This window comes from Tauraco erythrolophus, chromosome 4, assembly GCF_009769465.1.
Source record: "Tauraco erythrolophus isolate bTauEry1 chromosome 4, bTauEry1.pri, whole genome shotgun sequence".
Lineage (NCBI taxonomy): Eukaryota > Metazoa > Chordata > Aves > Musophagiformes > Musophagidae > Tauraco > Tauraco erythrolophus.
This window is the reverse complement of record NC_141468.1, coordinates 69,289,609-69,314,118: the sequence shown is the minus strand read 5'-3', so window position 1 is coordinate 69,314,118 and position 24,510 is coordinate 69,289,609. Positions and strand designations below refer to the sequence as shown.

The 24,510-nt window shown below is 41.2% G+C and overlaps 1 protein-coding gene across 1 annotated transcript in view; it reads left to right on the top strand.

The window, feature by feature from the left end:
* Positions 1 to 24,510, top strand: part of BICD1 (BICD cargo adaptor 1) — a 179,987-nt gene that overhangs the window by 121,422 nt on the left and 34,055 nt on the right. Inside the window, exons 3-5 of the mRNA XM_086610395.1 lie at positions 9,892 to 10,044; positions 13,565 to 14,002; positions 19,791 to 20,885. Coding sequence (XP_086466521.1) covers positions 9,892 to 10,044; positions 13,565 to 14,002; positions 19,791 to 20,885 — 1,686 coding nt within the window. The remainder of the gene's footprint in view (positions 1 to 9,891; positions 10,045 to 13,564; positions 14,003 to 19,790; positions 20,886 to 24,510) is intronic.

Genomic DNA, 24,510 nt, shown 5'->3' with positions numbered 1-24,510 from the left:
TTCATGCAAGGATATCGAATGAGTTTTCTCTGTGGTAGGAGCTATCTGGGGTCCTCACTTCTCATGTGCTCTTCCGTTTGTAGAGGAGAGAGAGGTGGCTGAAGATGGGTAAACGGGAGACTCCTGCAGAGAGAGGAACAGATGCATTTATTTTCCTGCCTTTTGTGGGTAGGAGAAGAAATACTGTTTTCCTCTTGCAGTGTGAAAGACATGGGTTCAGATTGGACATTAAGAAAAGGTTTCTGACAAAGGCAAAAGTAAAGTCAGGAAACAAGTTTCTGGGAAAGGTGATGGTATCTGTTTTGGAAGTGGCTAAGAAGAGATTAGACAGATACCAGGAATGATATAGATGTAGTTGCCTCTGTCCTGGGAAAGACAAATGGATGAGATGCTGCCCAGGGGCCCCTTTGAGATCCATTTTTCTATGATTTTTATGATCTTTTCTGAGCTGAGGATCAGGATTAATTACATGTTTGATTAATTTGAACTCAGCCCCCCACTAATTTAGCTGCACTGTCCTAGGGACCAGATTTATTAGTACTGGTGCCCAGCCTTTGGTCTGTATGTTGACATACACTCAGCTTCCTGAGCTCTAACACAGTGCTGCAGCACAGTCTTCCCACACCAGGAGAAGACACTTGCTCACAGGCATCAGTATTGCAATGTCTGGCTGGTGTTTACAAGACCAAAGATTGGCTCAGCATGCAAATTGAAACAAAGCAGAGCTTGGATAGTATTGTAATGCAGTGCAGGATGGCGAGGCTGAGCTGAGAGCCTTGGCCCGGCACGTGCGTCCCTTGACAGCGCGGCTTGATTACTGGTATAAGGAGTGTAGGATTGAGCTAGCAGTGAGCTGTAATTAAAATAGCTCCGAGTCCTGGGGAGGGGAGGCAGTTGCCATGGGGAATGGAAAGCTTACAAGGAGCAGTAGCTCCGTGCCTGGAACATGGGAGAATGGAGTTGCTGCCCGGCGCGCTCAGAGATAGGTAACCACAGGGACATCAAAAGTAAGACAGCAGAAAGCAATGCAAAAGCAAGCAGTCGATAAACAGGGACATATTTTTCCATACGAACCAAACATAATAGGTGCTAAAATAGTGGAGCTCACCCCTCTTATTTAGGTGCTTTGATGTCTTTTCTCTTTCCGTCCTCAGAAATTCACTTTACCACTCTCTGCGCCTCAACATTTCAGTACATACAGTGAAATCTTAGTCCTGCTGGAGGCTGTGTAAATTTTATAGTTTACATAGATGAGGCTGGGTTTCCACCTCTGATACTCGGAGTAGATACAGTTGTTGCTGAGCAGCAAGCATATCCAAAATAGAAGCAGCATGTCTTCCTATTCTCTGCCTCCTGCTAGCACTGGTGTCTGTGTGTCCACCATGTCAGTAGTGTCAAGGAGTATAAATACCATTAAAACGAACTTTGTGTGTGTTTGCTTTCTGGGGTGGCTTGCTGCCTCTGATCTGGGTGATGATGTGAAAGCTAGCGCTGGCCCAGGGGAGAGTCAGGACCTGGGAGCAACAGCTATGGTAATGCTGAGCTTAAACTGATCCCAGACCTGCACCCTGTTAGCACAACTTCCCTTGTGTTGGTTAGCCGGTGTCCCTTTGGGTCTAGAAGGAAATCTGGCAGTTTGCACCTGACAGATGGCCTCTCAGAGAGATGCGTATAACTGGCAGATGCTTCTCCCAGATGATCAGTTAGGCTTTAAAACTAGCTCTTGGTTTCTTGATGAGCTTGAAAAGGCCTGTATGAATCCTCTATCAAAAAGCCTGCCTTCAGGCATCGTCATGTAGAATCACTTCTGTTGGCTTCTTAAATTGTGGATAGAAAGTGACAACCTTCACAGGAATGGTTGTAATTGGGGAAAAAATATGAAATTGCCATGCAGTCCAAAGCACTCCAGACCACCCCCTTGCCCCCCCCCCCCCCCCTTTTTTTTTTTTTCCCTTGGGCTAATCTGGCAAGAGCAATTTGGGTTTGGTGTCTTTATAACAGTACCCAGTCAGCCATGGGATAATCAGTGATGTAGAGTGGGCAACACCCCTGCTTCAGAGAGTGGAGTCTTGAGAATTGCTCGAGCACTATTCAGTGCAGTGGGAATAATGAGGATGTGACAAAATAATTTAGCTAAAGCGTGACATTAAGAGGTAGTGCCCTGTCCACCCATAGCTGCACAGTCCCACCCTGTGCTCTTCATCCTGACCAGAGCATGGGAGTGCCAGAGGAGTCCATCCTGCTCCTGGAGCAATGGAGTTGGGAGGATGTCAATAAGAACATGGCATGGAGGGAGCTGGTGAAATGTCTAGAGAACAAGTCCTGTGAGGAGTAGCTGAGGGAATTGAGATTGTCTAGTCTGGAGAAAAGGAGGCTCAGGGAGACTTTATGACTCTCTACAACTACCTGAAAGGAAGTTGTAGCCACATGGGCGTTGGTCTCCTCTCTCCTAGCGATAGGACAAGAGGAAATGGCCTCAAGTTGCACCAAGGGAGGTTTAAATTGGATATTAGGGAAAATGTCTTCACTGAAAGGTTTGTCGAGCATTGGAACAGACTGCCTGGGGAAGTGGTTGAGTCACCATCCCTGGAGGTATTTAAAAGACATGGTCCTTAGGGATATGATTTAGCGGTGGACTTGGCAGTGCTAGGTTAATGGTTGGACTTGATGACCTTAAGGGTCTTTTCCAACCTAAACGATTCTGTGATTCTCTAAGTGGGAGTGGGACTGGCCTTTGGGCTGTGGCTGGCCCCTGGGTGGACGTGGTTTTGTCCATTGGCACCTGGAGAAATCTGAAGGCCAGTATAGGCCTGAATGGACTGTGAGAAGACTCTTTGTGGACAGTGCTGCATTTGCAAGATGTTGTTGTCAGTCTAATCCATGGCATGGATATGGCATCATCTTTCTTTTGTCCAGTCAGTGTGATATTTAGTAATAAAGGCTCCCACTTCTTAGAAATGTTTAATGCCACTAGAGCTGCAGGAGACAGATGAGTAACAGAGTTTTAAGTTTAAACAAAATGATCTCCACAATGTCCTTCTCATGGCAGAACTTTTTCCAGCCAATTGATATTTTACTATTTGCAATGATCATATGTTAATGTATGACATCATTCTGCAGATATGTGGAAGGTTCGTATTAACTGAACTGTGCAATAACCCTGGAGTCTGGAATTCCTGTCATGCTCTTTTAATACAGTTTAGTTCAGTGAAGTTTATCTTTCTATGAAGAAATTAGTTGGGAATATTACAGCAGTGTTTGTTATAGGGTGCTAATATCAATTATAATATACAATTTATATATAATTAATTGCTATTAGTGCAGTCAAATCAGGCCACTATTTTTCATACATTCACCAGATACACATGTATGATTAGAGATTTGTAGTTTATATCAGTTTATAAATAAATCTATATAATATTATGTGACCGTGATACTCGGCAGTAAAATTAAATACCTAAATAACCAGAACGTTCTTAACTTCTGTCTTTTTATATGTACTTATATATGAAAGTCAATAAAATAGATATTTTATAGGGGTTTATATGTAGCAAGATTTACAACATTAAGTATTAACGGGTTTCAAACTCTGATAACTACATAAATGGGCCATGTAATTGCTCTTGACAGAAATTCACCTTACGTCTTTAGATTTAGCAATTCCGATTAAATGCGTTGAGCATTTCAGATGAAATTATTAGGTGCGTTATAAATGCTTTATTTAAGAACCATTGTTGGTGAAGGAACTTGAAACATACATTATCTCGATCTGGCTTTTATTCAATGTGCAACAGCTAAACAATATATGGCTTTTTTCATCCTTTTTTTTGATAGTGCTGTCATTTTGTAACTAATCCATGGAAGGGAAAGATTATAGGTACTTACGTTATTCTACAGATATATTTTCAAAAATATCTTGTGCACAATAGCATGTCTGCTTTTTTCCTGGTTTTGAGACAATGATATATCAAAAGTTAAGGAATATCAGAATTGTACGTAATTTCAAAAGTTGGTGGTTTATGTTTTTGAACAATAGGAGCAGTATTCATGCTCTTAAAGTAGCATGTCATTACAACGGTTAGATCAGATATAATATCATGAACTCTATATTAATACCAGATGAATGAAACTATTTGAAGGATGAGATCAGATAAATTCAGATTAAAAAGAAGGATGCAGACTTTTAACAATAAGCAAAAAAGAACCTATGAAATAATTTATTTTGGGATATAGAGATATCTGTGTACTGAAAGGGAAGCAAAAATGGTTCTGTAAGAGATGCTCCGTCCTTGCTTAGCTAGGCGTCTGCATTTATGAGTCAGGGGAATTGGGCTGCAAATTCTGCAAAAGAGTCAGAGCAGGTCACGCTAGGTCATCCACAAAATCCCATTATGGTTTTAAATATATCTGGAAACATGGAAAATGTCATTCTTTCAGTTCAAGGTGTGTATTCCTGTATATGAGAGAAGCAAACTTTAAGGCTAGTCTAGGGACCTTCTTTGGGGACTTAAATCAGTCGATTGTAAATAAAAGAAAATAGCCCCTGCTCTTCTATTCCTCTTTTCGTCCTCTCTTCTCTCAACTTCCCTTATCCCTTCAGAATGAAAATCAGGACCTGCCAGGGCAAGCTGGGTGTCTCTGCAGACCAGCCGATGCTCCCTGGTCACCTCCACCCTGCTGTGGCAAGTCTCATGCTGGGTCTTTACCTTGTACTATTTTCTTGTGTGGATTCTTTCATCAGTAGAAAGGAGGAGGGCTGGCTTTCCAGTGGTGTTTGGGTGTCCTGCTACATCGTGCTGGTGAGAAGAATTCTCTGTATGATGCAGAATTAGATTTTCCATTGTTTACAGAAAATAAAAAATGTACTCACGATGTAGAGGTTTCTAAAGAGGAGATGTAACTAGGCTTTGAAGTTTCTAAGGAGATATATCTGTATATTCTAAAAGTAATGAATCAGACACTTGATTTGGTTATTCTTCATTAATTTCTCATTAATTTATTTATACTTGTGTTTTGCCAAGATTATACAAATAATATATTTTAAAAGAAGCCAAAATCAAGTATGAATGTGAGGTTAGTTTTGTGATGGAATGATCCTGAAAGAAGTCCCAAAGCTGGTTTTGGCCAAAGCTCTGCTGGTAGTGCTTCCCCATGTGAAGTTAGCGTGTTTGTAATTAAATTTGAACCACAGTTAAACTGTGTTTTCTATGATGTGCCTATTATTGTTCTTCATAAAAAATACATTTTTTTATTTTCCTCTGCAGTGTAAAGTAAACATGGCATACAAATTTACGGTGAGACTTGTCCACAAACACATGAGATCATGGATATTAGTCTGAGCATAAACTTTCTATTACATTCAATTTACTGCTAGTGCAATAAAACTGTCATCAGATCGAATGGGATTTTATACTGCATCAGCTATAATACAATGCTATTAAATTGGAAGTATATAAATTTTCCATTGTTCTCCTACTCATGAGCTGTGAAAATTAGAAAGTTACACACAACATCATGCTATGGCTTGCATATTCCAACAGATAAGTAGTGATTTAGTCAGGGTAATTTGAGGCATATAATTAATTTCTGATTATAAGACTGTTCTGCAGTGTGAAAAACAGTATGTTTTACTGTACTAAGGGCCTGAAATCTTTTTATGAAAATTTGTAGGAAAAAAAATGTAGAGAAAAAGCTCAAACAGTAATTCCCTAATTATGTTTGGGACAAAGAATAGTAGACAAAATCCAGAAATAAAAAACGTCCTTCATGTAACCCAAGATAGGGGAGAACCAAAAACAGTTAATGGAACTGCACTCACTTTAAAAAGGCAGCTTCAAAACAACACCGGTTTTCAATAAGTTCAGTCTGTGGGCCCGTAGTTCAAGAAATCTAGAGCCACCAGAGCTCACTTCTCAGCTTGGAGATGAGAATACCCAACTTCAGGTCACTGTCCCTTGCCCAGTTTGCTATGCTTAGGTACAATGATGCAACTCAAGGCTGAAACAAGCAGCTTCCTTGGGCAACACTAGGGGTGTTCTGACAAAAGAATGACCACCAAGGTATCTTTTTTTTTTTTTTTTTTTAAGTCCTTTCTCATAGTTTTCAAGATTAGACATTTCTATTCGTTCACTTTAAAGTACCTTCTCATTTGCAACTATTTGATATTACACAATGTATTACAGTGTCTACACACACAATTAATACAACGTGCTCTGTATGCAGCATATGGAACACAGCATTTTAAAAATCTACACTGAATCAAAAATGAATAATGTATTCATGTATATTGCATTTAATTTTGGTAAGAAGTACAAAAGTTTATTATTTAATATTTACATTCCGCTGATGCTCAGAGACCTGTCAGGATTGAAGTGATGGTTGTACTATACAGATATGCCCCTTGCCCTTATGAAACCTAGAGATGTCTTTCACTTTTCATATATGGCAAGTCTGAAAATATATCTAAATACTAGTGGATGGGTGATCTGAAGAGACCTTATCGCAACTGAGCCTTCTGTTTTCAATTTTTCATGGTCTGTTCTGTTATGTGTAGGTTCATTAGACATGCGTTGAGCTTTGTGACTGACGTCTTCCACAATTAGTGCTCACATATAATTAGATGCAATGCTGACAAGGACTCTGTTGTTTTCTATAGTTTCATAGAAAGGCCTTTTCCTTCTTTTTTGGCACTGATCCATTAAAACCGTTGCACCATGTTCAGCTGGAGACTGGGGTTGAAAATAATTTAGAGCCATTAAAACGTTGCTCATGTGTCAGTGGCTCCACCACTTGGATTCATTTGGTTTTTACAGATACAGTAGTTCATAGGGGAATCCTTTCTGGAAACATAAAACATCCTGAGGCAGTGCCCTAGTAAAAGCATCTGGCTCAATTGCTCTATCCTGCAGGTTTAATGTTCAGTGCCTGATTACCAGTGAAGTTTAATTATGAGTTATTTTACTAATAATTTGGGTTATGTTGTCCCCTAGTGGCTCGTATAGATAACTGCCCTGCTGACAGGCCCTTTTTGCCTTCTGTTTTTAAATTCTCACATACTGTTTTCACAGAAGTCCAAGAGGACAGATGCAACGGCCAAATAAAAAGTTTGCATCTTATTGCCACTCTATCAGTACAGCAAGATCTGTCCTCTATAACTGCGTATTGCCTGCTTAAGAAGTACATATTTATAATCGTTCAAAGTAACAACAGAGATTTGTGAGAAGATACTGCATTTAATCAGAGCGTTTGATGGAAGCAAATATATCCTTCTTACTGACAGTAACAAAGAATAAACTCAGCATGATTTTTTTTAATAGGTTGAAGACTAGTTCACTTCCATGAGATGCACAGAGATCTCATACGAAGGAAAAGAGAACAGCCCTCCCCTCCAGCACGTCTTGTGGCTGCTCGCTCATAAACCTGGATAACGCCAGGCTTTCACCCCGTACCATGGCAGCGCCGCCTTTCATAGGGAGCGGTGAAAGCACTAGAGCACTCTGCAGCTGGACGTTTGCCAGCACCGTGCAGATGTTCGCTGACAGGAGGAGGGATCTGGGAGCGTGGACAATAATTCTATGGTGTTTGCAGTGACAAAACGCACGTTACGTTACTTTGAAAAGGTGATGCCACGTTCTCTAACGCACTGAGTTTGTTTCACCTCTGTGGCACAGCAGTAGGATTGGTTGCAGCTGCCAGGGCTTTGACTGTGGTCACGGGAAGCACGGTGGGCAGTGCTGTGGCAGGCATGGCATACAGGATGCTCCGACTGACCAGTCTTCCCTTTTTATACTGTTTTTCCTTGACAAGTAATGATGAGCAGAGGTTGCTCTGCAGAGGTAGTTTCTCTGTGTGTAAGAAGAGGAGAGCTATAAATGGGTCTGTTTATACCTCCCAAGATCATGTAGGAGAAGCAGCAGTTGCAAGTGGCAAAGTAGTGTGGTTTTTGTCTTCTTAAAGAGATGGTAGTGCACTCCAGCAAGATGATAGCTCACATTTTCTGTTGCTGTTTGCAGTAACAGGAAAGACAAAGGAGTACTCTGACCTCACAAAGTTAATTTCCGAGCCTTTTTCAAAGTAGTGTGCCTCATGCTCTATGGGGAAAGTAACATATCAGGATTCAGTAAAAATTCTTTTCTCAGATCCTCCATCTCCAGCCACCTTTTTTCTTCCTCCCTTTTAGAAGAGGCCTTCCTTTCCATCAGCAAGCAGTGTTGATGGCAGAGCCAGTTCGGCCCGTGAGTGGACCCTCGGCAGCCACCTGTCCTGCATGGTGGTGGTGGTGGTGGGCTCGCCCCGGCGAGGTGCAGGCGGCACTGCTGGAAACGTCTGGCTGCCACTGCACCGGGGGCTGAGTGGGCAGAGCTGCTGCACATAGCCTTCTGCTCCCGGGCTCCTGTCAGCGCTGGGCGAACGTCAGCCGATTGTTATTCATTCCTTGGGCTGATGATCCTCCAAACAGTGGGAGAGTTGCAGAGTAGCTTAGTTATACTTGACGCGGTGGAGTCGCGCGTTTGGTGGTGTCCATGTCTCACGTATACCTGTATATAGCGTCAGTAACCCCCATGGCTGAGAACGTGCTGGCAGAGCATGTAAAGGCAGCCCAGAGGTATAAAATGCCTTCACCTCAAGAAATCATCTGCGGTGCCATTCTTACAGTTCGCTCAGGGGTTTATTAGACAGTGATGGATGCAGGACTGTTTGCAGAGAGTTACTTTCATCTAGTGCTCTGTGACTCTTCTGCCACTGGGGATCCTTTAAACCAAAGGTGTGCCTTCAGTTAAGAAATCATGGAGGGGCTTTATATCTTCTTAGTTAGCTGCCAGGAGGGGGAAGGTGATGGTTTTTATTTTTCTTTAACAAAAAGGCTTCATTTTAAAAAGTGCTTTTGTAACTCTTGAATCAATGTATTTTTTTTCAGGCTTTGCAATGTTATTTTCCAGAGGTTTATAGTGGTTTAACCTAGGTGCTAAGCAAAATTCTCTTTGTCCTCAATTCAGAACATGGGGGTTTATCCTTTACATACCAGAAGGTGAGTCGTACAGATTGATCTATTTAGAGCTCCCTGGCTACAGTTTCTGCCGTAATGATTTCTTAAACATTTGACTTTTTCAGGTAGCTACAAGGCCAATGATTGCCCTCCCTCCACACTTGGAACCTTTTACAGAAAGCAATTACAGCTTCCCAGGTGTGCTCTTTCTGAGACCCCAGCAGCGAGAGGGCTCTGCCCCATCATTAAGGTCACAGTAGTGCTTCCCTCCACCAGCTGCTGTAGCAATGTTACGTTCCTCCTGCAGGCAGGGAGAAGATGTGACCAATTATGCCTATTCCTATTAATCAGCTGAACGCAGGCTCCTCTTCAAAGTGGAAGGGGAGGTTGCTCCTACTGACTGTGTCGGTTACTGTTCTCTTCCAGCTCTGCGTTAACTCCATCTTCCTGTAGTATGTTTTACGTCAGGGTTATGTCAGCAGAGCCTTTCCAGAATAACCTGACCCTTGATGTCAAACTCAGTTGGAGCTGGAATCCAACGGAAGGGATTTTTGGTGAAACCGATCCCTTGTGACCTCTCTCGTAAGGCTGCCTGGGAACTGCATACACTAATGGAAATAACGAAACGGTGACCTTATGTGTCCTCAGGCTGCTGGGTGCGATCCTGCACAGCACAGTGTTGCGTGTGTGTCAGGTTTTTAAGGAGGGCTTTGCAGGTGCCCCCACCTACCTGTGTGCCCTTATAATGACTTGGCTGCAGATTAAAAGGTGATACCGTTTTAATTTGCACTGTTAAATCAATTCTATTTGAGGATTAATTTTCTGTCTGGCCTGTTCTAAAGGCAGTGTTCATCATGAAAGTGGCTGTGCATAAACGGTAATGTCATTGCATTTTCTCTCATCAGAACAACGAAATGGTGGAGCTACAGAGGATACGAATGAAAGATGAAATTCGAGAGTACAAATTTCGAGAGGCCAGACTCCTACAGGACTACACCGAGCTTGAGGAAGAAAACATCACTTTGCAGAAACTGGTGTCCACACTGAAACAGAATCAAGTAAGCATCGAAAGATTCGAGGCACTATGCTGAAAAATGACACTATTTTCTCAGATTTCCATAATGTGATCTCACAGAGCACTTTGGTAGAAGTTTCTTTGTATGGTTTTTTTCAGTTGGGTTTTCGCTAAACACTTATTATGAAATAGTGTTATTGGTCATTTTTGACATATGGGCAGGCCTTTACCTCAGTTTTAGGAAAATTCTGGTGGAATATTTCATTGTAGAACTTCGTAATAGCAGAGAAATTATTAAAATAAAGAGAATCGCATCTTTTCACTTCCTCCTTTTCCTCCCCTCCCTCCCTGCATGCTGAACTTGGTGCCCAGTGGCAGACTTCAGCCCTCCGTTTCCTCTTGGTTGGTTTCCTGCACGTCCTTTCCTCTTCTGAAGTGGAGAAAAGAGGAAATAATCTTCTCCCCGTTCCCCTTTTTTCCCCCTACTCCTCAGGTTTTCCTGCACCAGTGTTGCTCTCTTCTCAGCCATGCTAATCTGCAAGTTTAGCAAGCTTCAAAAATAGGCGAAGGGACATCAGATGTTCCTACTTTGTCTTTTTTTTTCCCGTTACAGCAATTTGCAGTTGCTGGCAAACCAACACACTGTAATTCTCAGTGCAGTGCAGAATGCACCCTGAGGAACCGCCATAAGCAACAGCCCCATTGCATCCAGATGTAAGCAGTGGTGGAGTCTGTTCTCTCCCCCTTACGAAAGCAAAGCTTCCTTTGCTGCTGAGAATATGTGCCGCTGAGGAAGCACTCCAGAGCACAGAGTTGTCCTTTGAATTGGACAAGAGAGATTTGTTCTCACCTCAGAAGAGTTAACATGCCGTGATCAATATTTAAGTATCCAAGTTGGATGATGTAACGCTTTCTGCCTTTCAGATGCTGTCCAAACATGTGTAATGTCGCCCCGCGTTGCAGCCCCTGGTTTATGCCCTCACCTACTGCCTGGTTCAGTTAGGGCTTTTATCAAATAGCCAAGACTGTCACAGTCTCTAAGTCAGCCTGGTAACAAAGCTGCCTTATTCCTGCAGGAATATGCAGTGCTATTTCAGCTATCTTTTACTGCTGTTTTACTGCTCTAGCACAAATGCGATTGCAACGTTTAGAACAACAGAGCCATGCTGCAGGGAATGCGCAGGTAATACAGATGAGTGCATTGTTTCTTGATTTATGAAGATACCCAGACTTTCACGCTCCTGAAACTGAATTTATAGCAGATCATCTTCGTGTCAGAGTTATTTACCAAGCTAGCAAATTCCCCCTTTGAGGCATGGATTTTTTTCCTCACCAACCTCATAGGAGGCATTTTCACACTATCAGGAAATTAAAGACCCCTTTATGGACTGTTCTAGTTTCCCCCAGAAGAAAATCTGTTTGCAAGTGTTTATATTTGTCATATTATTTCATTCTTAATGAAGCCAAATGCCAGCAGTCTGCGGAGAGAAAAAGCATGGCCACATTTTGAATGGCTTTAAAAATCTGTCATTTTGCATCACATATCCATGTGCTTGTGATTCCTAAAATAACTTTGATCTACAAGATAAAATTTCAAGAGCATTTCATACTTTAATACTTCACTTTACAAAACGAAATGTTACAAGCCTTAGTGCTAAACTGTCGTTGTCTGAGTTGGGGTTTTTTGTAGCTTTTGTAAGCAAGAATCTCTGAGGTTTTAACTGTATAGATAATATAGACCTCTGATTTTTATATGGATTTAAAATTTTAAAAGCTTTAGTTTTCCATGTCCTTAAGTTATAAATATAGCTACTTGATGAGATGTAATAATATTTCAGGTGGGCCTCTCTGTCCAGTCAGAAAAGATATCAAATTCCTAAATGTAGATTTCAAAATATCATAAATTTTCCTTTTTTTCTTTAACATGTGCCAGTATGACTTTGGAACTTTCTGTGTTGTTTGAACTGTTTCCATTCTCTAGGTTTGAAGATTAGTGCTTTGGTTTTTAAGCTTGCCTTTCTAAAGGCTTATGAGTACAAGACTTCTGATAGGTTGATGACTATTCTGCTCCAATAGGAATGGTTGATATTTTTATTTGTACCAGAACCTTATTATAGTTTGTTTAAATATGTATATGTCAAATAAAAAAATATTCTAGACAACGCCTTAAAATTGCAGATAATAATGCATATTAATGCACTTGAATGAGAAAAGCCACAACTGAAAAACGCTTTTTTTTATGGAAGCAAGAAAATTCAGTATTTCTTTTCCTCTTTCACCAAACTGTTAAATCATTTCACCTGATACTGGGAATTTTTTTCATTTAGAAATGAAAAGGTGGATGAGTAACTTGATTAGAATTAAATTAAAAATCAAAGCACGATCATTTTTACCAGGAGATTTGGTCAAGCATGAACAAGGACTTTTACAAACAAAGCTCTTCCTTTTCATTGCTGTAGGATTTTGCAACAGCGAAAGGAAGATGAGGAGGGCCAGCAAGAGAGGGCAATCTGCAGTGGGGATCGGCTGCACCATCTAGATATTGCTGAGCAAATGGTTTTGAGCTAGATTGGTTTTACCTAGGTTTTGCTTCTTGTTAGGTGCAATAGGAAAGACTGAATAAACACGGGAGCTGCCTTTTAAAGAAGAGAGAAGAAGCTGTTGCTTTCCTCAGCCCACGCTGCCTGTAAATACCTTGATAAAATACTGCACTTAGGTGTGAGGCAGCGAGCCTGCCCTCTGAGAAGGAGAAAGACCAGCCAGTTTCTCCAAGCCTGGTGAGGCTGCACCAGGTCACTGGGGGAAGTGTCTCAGGTAGCGCTGTTGGAGCAACAGGTTGCCAAGTGCTCCAAAATGGTATCCTCAACGCGCGGTTCACGGATCGTGTGACTGGATAAGCTGTTTACTACATTTGTCTAGTAGTTTAAAAATCTCTAACAAACTGGGGCATCTTTGAGTTTAAACTGATTATATGAATAATTTGCTGTTTAATTTTTAAAATCAAATACTTGAATAATGGAGAGGCTCGTATGACACAGAGAAGAGAGCTGAGGCTCTTCTACAGTTTTTGTATTTGAACGCTACTAAGACATCAGATAGAGTATCCATGCCTGAGTGACTTGACATCTGGTAAGAATTTAGATAAGAAGTCATCTTCATAATATTTGCAATTAATAAATCTGACCACATTAGCCTGAGGTCTACACATACCATGATATACCGACATTGCTTACGGCAATTTGTAATAGGTCTATGGTTACCAGAATATCTGCTACTAAACAGCCTTCTTTCCATGAAATACATTATTTAATGTTATAAGTTACTCAGAAAAAGGTGGTGTTATATTTCTTGATTCTTATGTGCTGAAAAAGTGAGCAGTCGAGTATTTAACAGAGCGAGTTCCACTTGTGGTTTCTGTGCAGCCATTTCTTTGCAGCTGCAGGCAATGTCTGGTATTTCAAACTGTGTTTTCTGTAACACCTATTTCAATAAGGCTGATAAATGGCAGGTTTTCATGACTTAAGTTTTAGTATTATGAATGTTCTTTGTCTTGTCTAATTCAGGTTGAATATGAAGGCTTAAAGCATGAGATTAAACGATTTGAGGAGGAGACAGTGTTGCTTAATAGTCAGCTGGAAGATGCCATCCGGCTGAAGGAGATTGCTGAGCATCAGCTGGAGGAAGCTCTGGAAACTTTAAAAAATGAAAGAGAGCAAAAGAACAATCTGAGGAAGGAACTTTCCCAGTATATCAACCTCAATGATAGTATGTATAACAACCATATTAATATATCAGTAGATGGATTGAAGTTTGCAGAGGATGGAGGAGAGCCCAACAATGACGACAAAATGAACGGACATATCCACGGGCCTCTCGTGAAACTCAATGGTGACTACCGAACTCCCACGGGTAGGAAAGGAGAATCTCTGCACCCCGTCTCTGACCTCTTCAGTGAGCTCAACATATCTGAAATACAGAAACTGAAGCAGCAACTCATGCAGGTAAGAGCTGAATTTAGTGTCCTGAAGTGTTTAGACACACATCCTGTGGACCCTAGTGCCAGCTTTTGCAATGATTCCTCCTAGTGACGTTGTTGACCACATATGTCCTGTTCTCAGACTTCTTTGGTGTTTCTTCATATTCAGGTTTTGCTAGAAGTATCCCCAAGCAAACAGAGTATCTGTCTGCAAAAGTCCGTGTGATCTGAGCAGACGTTTAGTGCAAAGAGGAGAAAGGGATGTGGTTGCAGATGGTTAGATTCTTTTTTTTCTTGCTTTGATAATGGGAAACGTCCCTGAAATTGCAAGTGGAAAAAAGTACTTTTCAGTATGACAAAGCTGTCTGGAAGAAAACCCGCTAAAATACAGACAGACTTGGTTATGCTCCCTTGCAAGTCAGAGGGAGTTTTTGCCGTTAAATTCAGTTTGAGCAAGATTTGGCATACCATCAAGAGAGAACAAAAGGAGAGGAGCGCTCCTCTTAATAACTGCGTGCTCAGAGAGCATGTGGCCTGTGAGATGTCACAGAGTGCCCTTGTCCACGCTGGCAGACCCAGCGGGTGCGTGGGCTGCAGGGGGTGCCTTGGGGACCATACTACCAGCATTTGTTCTCTTATTTGTCCAAGCCCAGCCCAGCCATAACCGGAATAGGAGCCTGGGATGCAAGCCAGATGAAAACTCAAGCTGCCGGCCCCAACGCTGACATCATCTTAGAAAGGGGTACAGTGCCACACAGAGCAAGAGTCCTGCTGATAGGCTGTTGAGCATCTTCTCAGCCACAAGAGCTTGAAAGGCTTTGGCACCATCAAGGAAACATCCAGCATTTTCTAGCTGCAGGCTTTCTAGAAGTGCTTCCTCTAAAGAGAGTAAATGTAAATCCTTTACTGCTTAAAATACAAAAGGTGATTTGGAAGTAAAGTAGAGCAAACCCGATTTTCAGTGCTTGCTAGAGAACAATAAATCCCTACGTGACCCGTCCTATATTTGCTGAAGAGTTAATTGTTTTATTTACTTCACTGCTGAACTCACGGTGGGAAGTTTTGATCTGAGCTGTGACATGGCAAACACTGATCACATCTAGTGCTTTGCACAAACAGCTTTGATGCAATCATACATAATTTAAGTGGGAAAGCTTGAAATTTAGGATTTTTTTTTTATATGAAAAGTTCTGTCAAACTTTTCCAGTATTAAAATGTAAATAGTGTATGTATTTTGTGTATACATGCGTATACAAAAATACACGTGTATGTACATATACATTTATGTATATAATATATGCACGTATATCTTATATGTAGCTTTTGATTTCATTCAGAAATTCAATGTTAAAAATGAAAAAAACACAGCTTCAGAAGAAATGCTTTAAAATGCTCACGTTTTTAACCATAATTTACAATGAAGTATATGCAATATAAATTTGGAGTGAAAGCTACTTGGAAATGAAAAAAAAAAAAGATTGTTTTGGGTATGTTTTGTCTTGATTTTATTAAATTAACTATTGAGCTTGATGAATCGGCAAACAACTGCATGAAAGATACTGCAACTGTTTTTGTTATCTCTGACTTAAAAACGTGTTTATTTTACACTTCTTAAACAAAGAGGCAGCCTTCTGAGAGTCTTCAGCCTCAGACTTAGGACCCTAGAAGGACCCTAGAAGATAAATGTAACAACTTTTTGGTCACAACGACTTTGCTGGGCCCCAGCACCCTCATGCCAATAGTTGCCACCATTGCTTGGCATTCTGATCCTGATAAAAGATCTACGGTTTAAAAAGAAAGACTAGACCTAGCTGGAAACCTGATTTCTTTAGTTACTGAGAAGGCTTACAGCAAAACGCTGATGTGCACTTTTTATAAATTGATCATCTTCTCTGTTGAGTTGCATCAGCTCACCTTGGGTCACACAAATTAAAAGTGAAAAATTCCTCCAAAAATTTTCCTCATAGTGGATGGGAGATTTAATCAAGTTCAAGCTGACAAAAGGTAATTCTTCAGCAAAACTGTGTTTTTTTTCTCCTCTACAGTGTGTTTGCCATGTGGTGTTCATTCAGCCATATCTCAATATTTGTTATGTGTTCCTCTTTTTTCTCTGGAAAGGCCGTACTCTGACAGAGTTGCTGAAGGAACTGACCCTCTCTTGTGAATTATTTTTATGTCTATAGGACAGCAGGCTTCTCTTTTGAGAGAAGTAAACTTCAGATTTGCCATTTTATACGTATGGCAAATTTTTTCACATTTCAATCTCAAAAAAACAATCCTTCACAAAACAGGTAATATAATAGATATAATTCCTTCTGCAGCTTTAGCATGCTGCTGCTCCATGATCTGTGCTGGTCCCAGGAGAGATTTAATTGTTGCTGTTCCCTTTCCGTCTTTTAAATCCACTAGGTAACAAATGTCTTGCAGAAAATTCTCGTATTCCGAGATTTTTTTCTGAAAAGCTCAAGCTTTCTGCACTTCCTTCATGTTTTTTGTCCAGTGGAAAGAATTCTCTATCTCATCTTTAAAGCCTAGGACTCCTCTCTTCCTTCCATGGTACTCGTGAGGCCAATATCATGTTTGGAAAACTTAGAATAAGTTCTCTTAAAAAAAGAAAGGGAGGGAAAAAAGGTCATGCAGCCCAGTTTCTAGCACTCTCCTCCAGCTGCCTGGTACTCTCTGACAAATATGATACGGCTAATACTCAGGGTTATTGAGCTGACTTTTCCCGTTAATTTGTTCCAGTCTCCACTAGGAATCGTTCAGTGATATTTTGACATTAATTTAAATAAATAATAATAATAAAAAACACAAATAGCAATGGTAAAATTAGCTTCCATAATTGCGAACTATGGAGCAAATTGTGAAAGAAATCTCCTCAAACTGAAATCTTTGAAGGTAAGGATGCATAGCAAAACAGGTACAGCTACTTTTGAATTGCTTTTATTTTCATTTTAAGATGATGAAGATCCTTACTTTAGCTACTCATTTCAGTGTCAAGAAAAACTCCACCAACTGTAGTGAAAATAACTGCAAATCCCAAAAGTTTGCTGTGGGTGGAAATAAGAGTATAGTGTTGTCTAGAACAAGGAATATAATTACCTTGCTTGGAAACAGCAGAGCCATTAACATGCAGAAGGTGTGCTCAGGGCTGAGTTGGAGCTTTGGAGGTTTTTTTTCCCTTGGAAGTAGGAGCATATATTTATAACTTTATCAGAAGCGATTAGCTTAAACCATAATTACTGGACCAGAATGAGTAAAATTTAGTAGATCTACATATTTCATTTTACCTACTGTCCAAGTTGGTGTATGGGTTTTAGAAGTTGTATCTTTTCTCTGGAAGCGATCCTTTCTATTTGTAAGATGTATTTGTTTCTAGAACTCATGTTCAGCAGAGAAATGATCATAAAGATCCTAATTAGCTCTGTTACAGTTTTCCTTCATGATAGAGTACGACAGCTGAGATTGGTAATCTGGCAGGATCAATTCTGTCTGATTAATTTAAGCAGACGCTGAAACACTGTGCTGCTTTAACACTGAGTTGGTTTCTCAAAGGAAAAGCTCTCTGGCTGTAAACTCTATATTTATTTTTACACTAGTGCGATCTACGGTTAATTGCGTACTTCCGTGCCCACAGAGAACCCATACACCTTACACACCAAAGGCAGTTGGCTTTTTAAGGTGTGCATCATTATTTTCCATACCACTTCTCACCATAAGGTGAGATGGTCCTTTTAATTAAGCAAAACTCAGATTTTCATGCACACGTGGAGTTGTCTTTTCCAGCTTGAAGGAGTAAAATACCTTTGTTATCTGATGAGGGTGAGCAATTAACATCCAAGCCTGCTATACCAGGTGGTACCAACTAGAGTTCAGCTGAAAGTTTCTGGGGAGAGCAAATCTTGGGCAGATTACTCAGTGGAAAAAACAGAGGAAAGCTAGTGAAGAGGCTTCTGCTGGGTCGCTCTCTGAGGTTCTTCAGGACAGGTCTGACCAAGAAATCTGTGGAGAGCAGCAACGTTTTAAGAAGATGCTCTTGGCAACGGGGAAGGTTGCACTATTACGGATTTTTCTCAACAAGAGTGGGCTCACACAGGTGTTGAGCAGTAAGGGGGATGGCTGTCAGACTGGGGCAACAATGGGGGAACAACATCAAATGGAAAAAGATACCAATATACTCATGGTACTCAGCTGTCCTCTTCTGCACAGACTATGTAGTGCCTAAAATGGAGCGCTGTTCATCTAAGGAGACAGACTCTTCCTGGATCATAAAATAATTATGAGGTTTGGCCCTGGTTTTTTAATTCTTAAGCCATCAGTCATCTGTACATGAGAAAACTAGGCTGAATTTTTTTTAGATGTTTTTAACATGGCTTCTATTTTTATTCTTACAGTTTTTGCCTGCAGTTGATTGCAGGTTCTAATAGAGGCCATGTTTTGAAACTGCGTTTGTAAAACCAAGGGATCATCATATGCTTTAATACTTCTGAGCAGCAGCCAGTGCTTGGAACATTTTGTGAGATGGCATTAATACCCTCTCCATCTCTAAAAGGCTTTTCTTTTCCTTCAGTAAGAAGTAAGATTTGACTGTCTTCCAAACGCTACCTGGGGGGATGCTGATAGGGAAGGAAAGACTTTTTAAATGTTTTTTCTGAACTGACAGCCACTCAGGGGAGAGTGTGCTGTTTTCACTGCATATGTAAACACAGGGCTAAGATACTGCAAAAGTGGGAGAGAGAGAGGAGAAACCCTGGTAGGCTCTGGATCCTGTTGCAAAAGCTATAAAAGCACGAAGGATCCCATCTCCTTGTGCTTTCCTCTGCTTCCCAACTCACAACTCAGAACAGGACAAAGGCACAGAAGAAAAGTTGGAGCATTACACTTAAAACTTGAAATGGGAGTCTTTCAGGGGTGTTATCATGAGTAACAAATACCTGAGCAGATCAAACTTTACTTTTTTTTTTTGGTTCATTTGCTGTAAGATGCTGCGTATTAAAACTTCTAGGGGAGTCCTCCATGACTGCTTCTGCTGTTTGACATGCACATTTCTCTATGGATATTTGGAAAGGAACTTAATAGGTCAGGACCAGTGGTTTGGTAGCATAACACAAATCCTACTTTTTTCTGCCTTTTGTTTAACAGGATGGATTTTTCTTACAGTGAACTGCCAGGGATGAGGAGTCCTGGGAGTTGCATGCGCTCAGTCTCCTGATCTGTGTTAACATTCACACGTAGTGAGTTACTTAATCTAATCTGTGGAAATGTACACAGCCATTTGTTTACCACATTTGCATTCAGTAATCAAGCCTTAATGAAAGTTTGCAACAGTCCAAAGTTATAAATAAATATTGTGAAGGGTTGGTAGAGCTATTTATGGGAAATATGAGTTCAACCTCCATTAAGAAATGTGTATGTACCAGTGGAAAGGCTTAGAGTTGACTGATAGTTGAGAGCGAATGCAGTTCATGCCTATTAAAATTCAGGGAACATATGTCATAATAAATCCTGTATCATCACTCTAGTTTAGTGCTTGGCCACCGAGTGATTCTTCAGTGGGCAACACGTAAAATTGCAACCTAGTGATATTGTAAATTGTAACAGAGACTGGAACTTCATAACCCCGTACAAGTTATACATATCTCTCTGACTTTTATGGTTTAGGGATGTATGGCTAAAATATCTTTGAAGCCTTCAAGTTGCATACGCAGAAGAGTAGGGGAGTGGAACAGATGAACGCGATTGCAGGGTTTGATGTTCAGCAGAAAAGCACAGGTGGGATGAGATCCAGGTTTCTTACTTTGACTCTGTTGCAGGTGGAAAGAGAGAAGGCCATTCTCCTGGCCAACCTGCAGGAGTCTCAGACACAGCTGGAACACACCAAGGGAGCCCTGACCGAGCAACACGAGCGAGTCCACAGGCTCACGGAGCACGTCAACGCCATGAGGGGCCTGCAGAGCAACAAGGAGCTGAAAGCTGAGCTTGACTGTGAGAAGGGCCGAGACCCCGGCCAGGAAGCACACGACTACGAAGTGGACATCAATGGCTTGGAGATCCTAGAATGTAAATACAAAGTAGCTGTTACTGAGGTGATAGACCTTAAAGCAGAAATCAAAGCCTTAAAGGAGAAATACAATAAATACGTGGAAAACTACACAGAAGAGAAGGCCAAGTACGAGAGCAGAATCCAGACGTACGATGAACAGGTGACAAACCTGGAGAAGTCGACAAAGGAAAGCCAGGAAAAAATGGTCCACATGGAAAAGGAATTGCAAAGGATGACAAGCATAGCAAATGAAAACCATAATACCCTCAACACCGCCCAGGACGAGCTGGTGACATTTAGCGAGGAGCTGGCTCAGCTCTACCATCACGTCTGCCTGTGCAACAACGAGACACCAAACAGGGTCATGTTGGACTATTACAGGCAAAGCAGAGTCACCCGCAGCGGCAGCCTGAAAGGACCGGACGACCCTCGAGGTCTCCTTTCCCCGCGGCTCACCAGAAGAGGGGTGGCATCACCCGTAGAAGCCAAGACCCCGACCGAGCAGGTGACAAAAGAGGCCACGGAGCCTGGCAAGGAGCAGAGCCCGACGAAAACACCTACTATTTCTCCTGTCATCACAGCCCCTCCTTCCTCCCCTGTCTCTGATACCAGTGACATCCGCAAAGAGCCGATGAACATCTACAACCTCAATGCCATAATAAGGGACCAAATCAAGCACTTGCAGAAGGCTGTCGATCGGTCGCTGCAGCTGTCGCGCCAGCGTGCCGCGGCTCGGGAGCTGGCGCCCATGATCGATAAGGACAAGGAGGCCTTAATGGAAGAGATACTGAAACTGAAATCACTCCTGAGTACAAAGCGGGAGCAGATCGCAACCCTGAGAGCGGTGCTGAAAGCCAACAAGCAGGTAAGATGCTAATAAAGCAGTCAGTCGGGAGCGTCTGTTATTTATACAGGTCACTTACAAGTTTTCCCAGGAGTATTTCAGGAGAGAGATTTTACTCACAGGTTATTTAGCCTCTCACTCAATCATGGTGAGGGCAGACCTTTCTTCCCTCCCTCCCCGCCTCCTCTTTCAGCTCTTTAGCTCTTCTTTTCTCAGCACCCACCATTGTAAATTGTAAGAGACTGGAACTTCATAACCCTGTGCAAGTTATACATATCTCTCTGACTTAATTTTATGGTTTAGGGCACAGGCAGAAGAGCCTTTCCTGTGGAGCAGGAGAAAAGCAGAGGGGCAGGGAGGGATCAGCTACCACCCAGCCTGAGGCACGGGAGTCTTCCTATTATTATTGATAAACAAAAAGATTTCCAACACTGGTAAACAAAATGGAGTGTGCATGGAGAGGCTCTCAGGGGTGTGCCCTGGGGTGATGGGGAAGGCAAAAGTCTAAGGGAGACCACCTGGGCCAGCACCTCAGCAGCTGCAGGTGGCCCCACCGGTGGGGTTTAGTGAAGCAGGTGGCCCAAGCAACCCATCGCATTCTTCTTGGCCCTTGGTAACACTCCACAGGCTGCAAAACTCGAATGTCCCTCCAGCAAATTTAAGGGGATTAAAAATAAATGCCACAAAAGCTAAAGCACACCTTCGGAAGAGAATAGCAGGCGTAAGAGTGTGACCAGTGGCTTTGGGCTATACAGAAGCTGGACATTTCGTTGATAAGACTGTAGGTGAAATGCTGAGTTACTTTCATTACAAGTGGTTGTATGTATTTTTTTTTAATTATCTATCGATCTCTTTAGTCAGAAAGAATTTCTTCTGTCATTGTAATGTTTTTAATCCTTCAAGAAATAAAATCAGGGGTTTGATTATTTTAAGAAAGAGACATTATTACTACATGATAAAGCTGACTGAAACAGTAACTGCAATTTTTTATTTTGAGAAGGATTCACTGTAAAGTTATATTTTAAGGGAATAAAAAAAATCAAATTGTTATTTTGGAAATTTTCACAGCTCAAAAAAAATCATCAAACCACTCTATTTTTGATGTTGCGCCATTGCAAATAAACTGAGAATTTTACCGCATTTTATGTCAAATGCCAACAGAGGACCATGTAAAGTTTATTTTTAAAGACAACTGTCATTTTTTTTTTTGCACAGTGTATCCTCCCAAGCCCTTTGCATCTGTTCGATTCCAGGTCCGCAAACACTGTAGAAGGTTAAATTTAAGCATGCAAATAGTTTTATTTACTTTGGTGCATCTACTTATGGCCAGAATTCAGCCTGAATGCAAGAGGCTGCAGCAGCAGACTCATCATTCCAGATTGCCTGGGACTTTTCTCATCTAAAAGCAGTGCAGGGATCACCAACACATGGGGGCATGAATCCTGGTTAACAGCTTAGGATACTATTAGCTAATGATAGTGATGGGATTTCAGTGTTAAAATTCCCAATAGTCAAGTAATTTGAAGTTACAGTTTCAAGTTTAATTGATTGTTGGATCTGTAACTGCATTTCTAGAGTACTGGGGATTTTTAAATTGCAGCAATATTTCAGTATGCATTGAGTCTTTTATAGCATTTCCCCTCCTCCAGTACAACGCATGTTAAATATTAATTCAAGTAATTAAATACCATCTCTAGCTAAGCAGTATTAGCTCTGAGCAATTATATGTGGATTTTCCATGTAATTAAAATGTAATTAAGATATAATTGAGGTGTATGGGTTTAGATTCCAAATTAAAGATTTTTTCCATTAGCATAGAGCTATCATTTATTTTTTTGATACTACCAGAGAATCTAGCTTGCTCTTGCTTTTTTATTGCTGTCAGTAATAAAGCATCATCCTAAAGCATGCTCACTGAAATGAGAAAGATAGATCTGCTGAGTAAGGAGGTGCTATTAATTAAATTTTTATTTATTGGATAGCAGCACAGATCTTGGTAACTGTACAACTGGGTGTGGAATCTTGCAGTGCTGTTCATGCAAACCTAATGTCAACGTCTTCAAAATTTCAAGTTAAAAGACATAATAATATAAATGGATAGGAGAAATTTAAAGTTATGGGGGTGGGAGGTTGAGGCGAGGGGGGAGTTTTATTATGTGCTAGCAGTACTGTCAGCCTCAAGTGATGGGTGTATCCCAGGATCTAAAGCACATCTCATGTTCAAAAAACATGAGGCAAGATTCATCCCCTTGAATTCTTATCCTCAAAATAGTGAAGTTTTTAAGCTGCAATAGGCTGGGAACATTTTTCCTTTGTGGCTTTCAGTTCAGACGAGCCTACAGAGGACATCTAGTTCAGTTTGTCCCGTTTGCTCCAGAACCACAAGAGCTAGAATTTTCATTTGTTAAAAACCTTCCTCAAGTCTTAATGAAGCTCATGTTAATATAAAACTATGTCTTTTCATCCGTTATGTAGTATGGTAAGACACTGCTGGTGCCCGAGGTAGCAGGGGAGAGCTGCGGCAGCCCCTACGAGAGGGAAGCCTGCAGCTGGAGGGGGGCTGGAGGCCCTGGCCCATCCTCATCTTCCAGAGGGTCCACATCACCGCTCATCATGCTTTGTAGAAATACTATCGCAAAACTCCAAAGAAGAGACACTTCAGGTGAAGCTTTTTTGGTTGAAATAATATTGGAAAGCCAGATGAGCACAATCGAGTGCACAGTAAAAATGGCAAGACCTGGCCTTCCTAGAGAAGGGATTCCTAGAGAATCTCGCCATTCAGATCCAGGGAGGAAGACCAGCAGCAGGCCCCTCGGTCTGGTATTTCGGGCTGTATTCGGTAGTAAAGTCACCCCGTAACCAGGGAGGCACGGGTGCTATCTAGCGACCACTAGAAGTATCGCAACGCCAGATTAAAATGAGAATTGTAGTTTTCCTGACAATACACTTTGTCACAGTGCACTGGCATCCTCTGTTTTCCAGCCAAAAGGTTCATCGGAAGAGAAAAGAAAGAGGATTTCTGCCTCTCGACTTGAATCGTGTTCCCTTGTCTTCACAGGCACTTACCCGACTGCAGGAGAGCCCCAAAGGCGTCTCTGTTTCTGTCCCCTCTTCCCACAGTGGGCCTGGCACTCCAGCAGTGCAGTCGCACCCTTTAAATCTTTAACAGCATACAACAAATTTCCCTTTGAACCTGACAAGATTTTGCCTCGTTCAACACACTTGGTGATATTTCTTTTTAATCTTGCTGTATTTTCTTTAGTTTTTTTTTTTTTTTTTTCAAATAAGCTTAGGCTACGCCGCAAACAGACTACACAAAACTCTATAATTCAAAAAAAAGGGCAAGGTTTGCTCTAAGAAGCTGGAAACCCAAGCCCAGGAAAAAAAAGAAAAGGTTATTAAATCAATTGCTCGAGATAGCAAGACACATATATTTTGCTAGCTTGCTTGCTTACCTTGTCTTGATTTATGTATCCATTTATTCATATAGCCATAATTACTACATCAGCATCAGTTTTGTGCAGCAAACCTAAGTAGCATTAGCATTAACAAGTAGCATAAATTGTAAAGTAATATCAAATTAATGATATAATAACCTTTAGGACCAGCTCGATAATGGTATTGATTTTGATTTCTAATAACATTC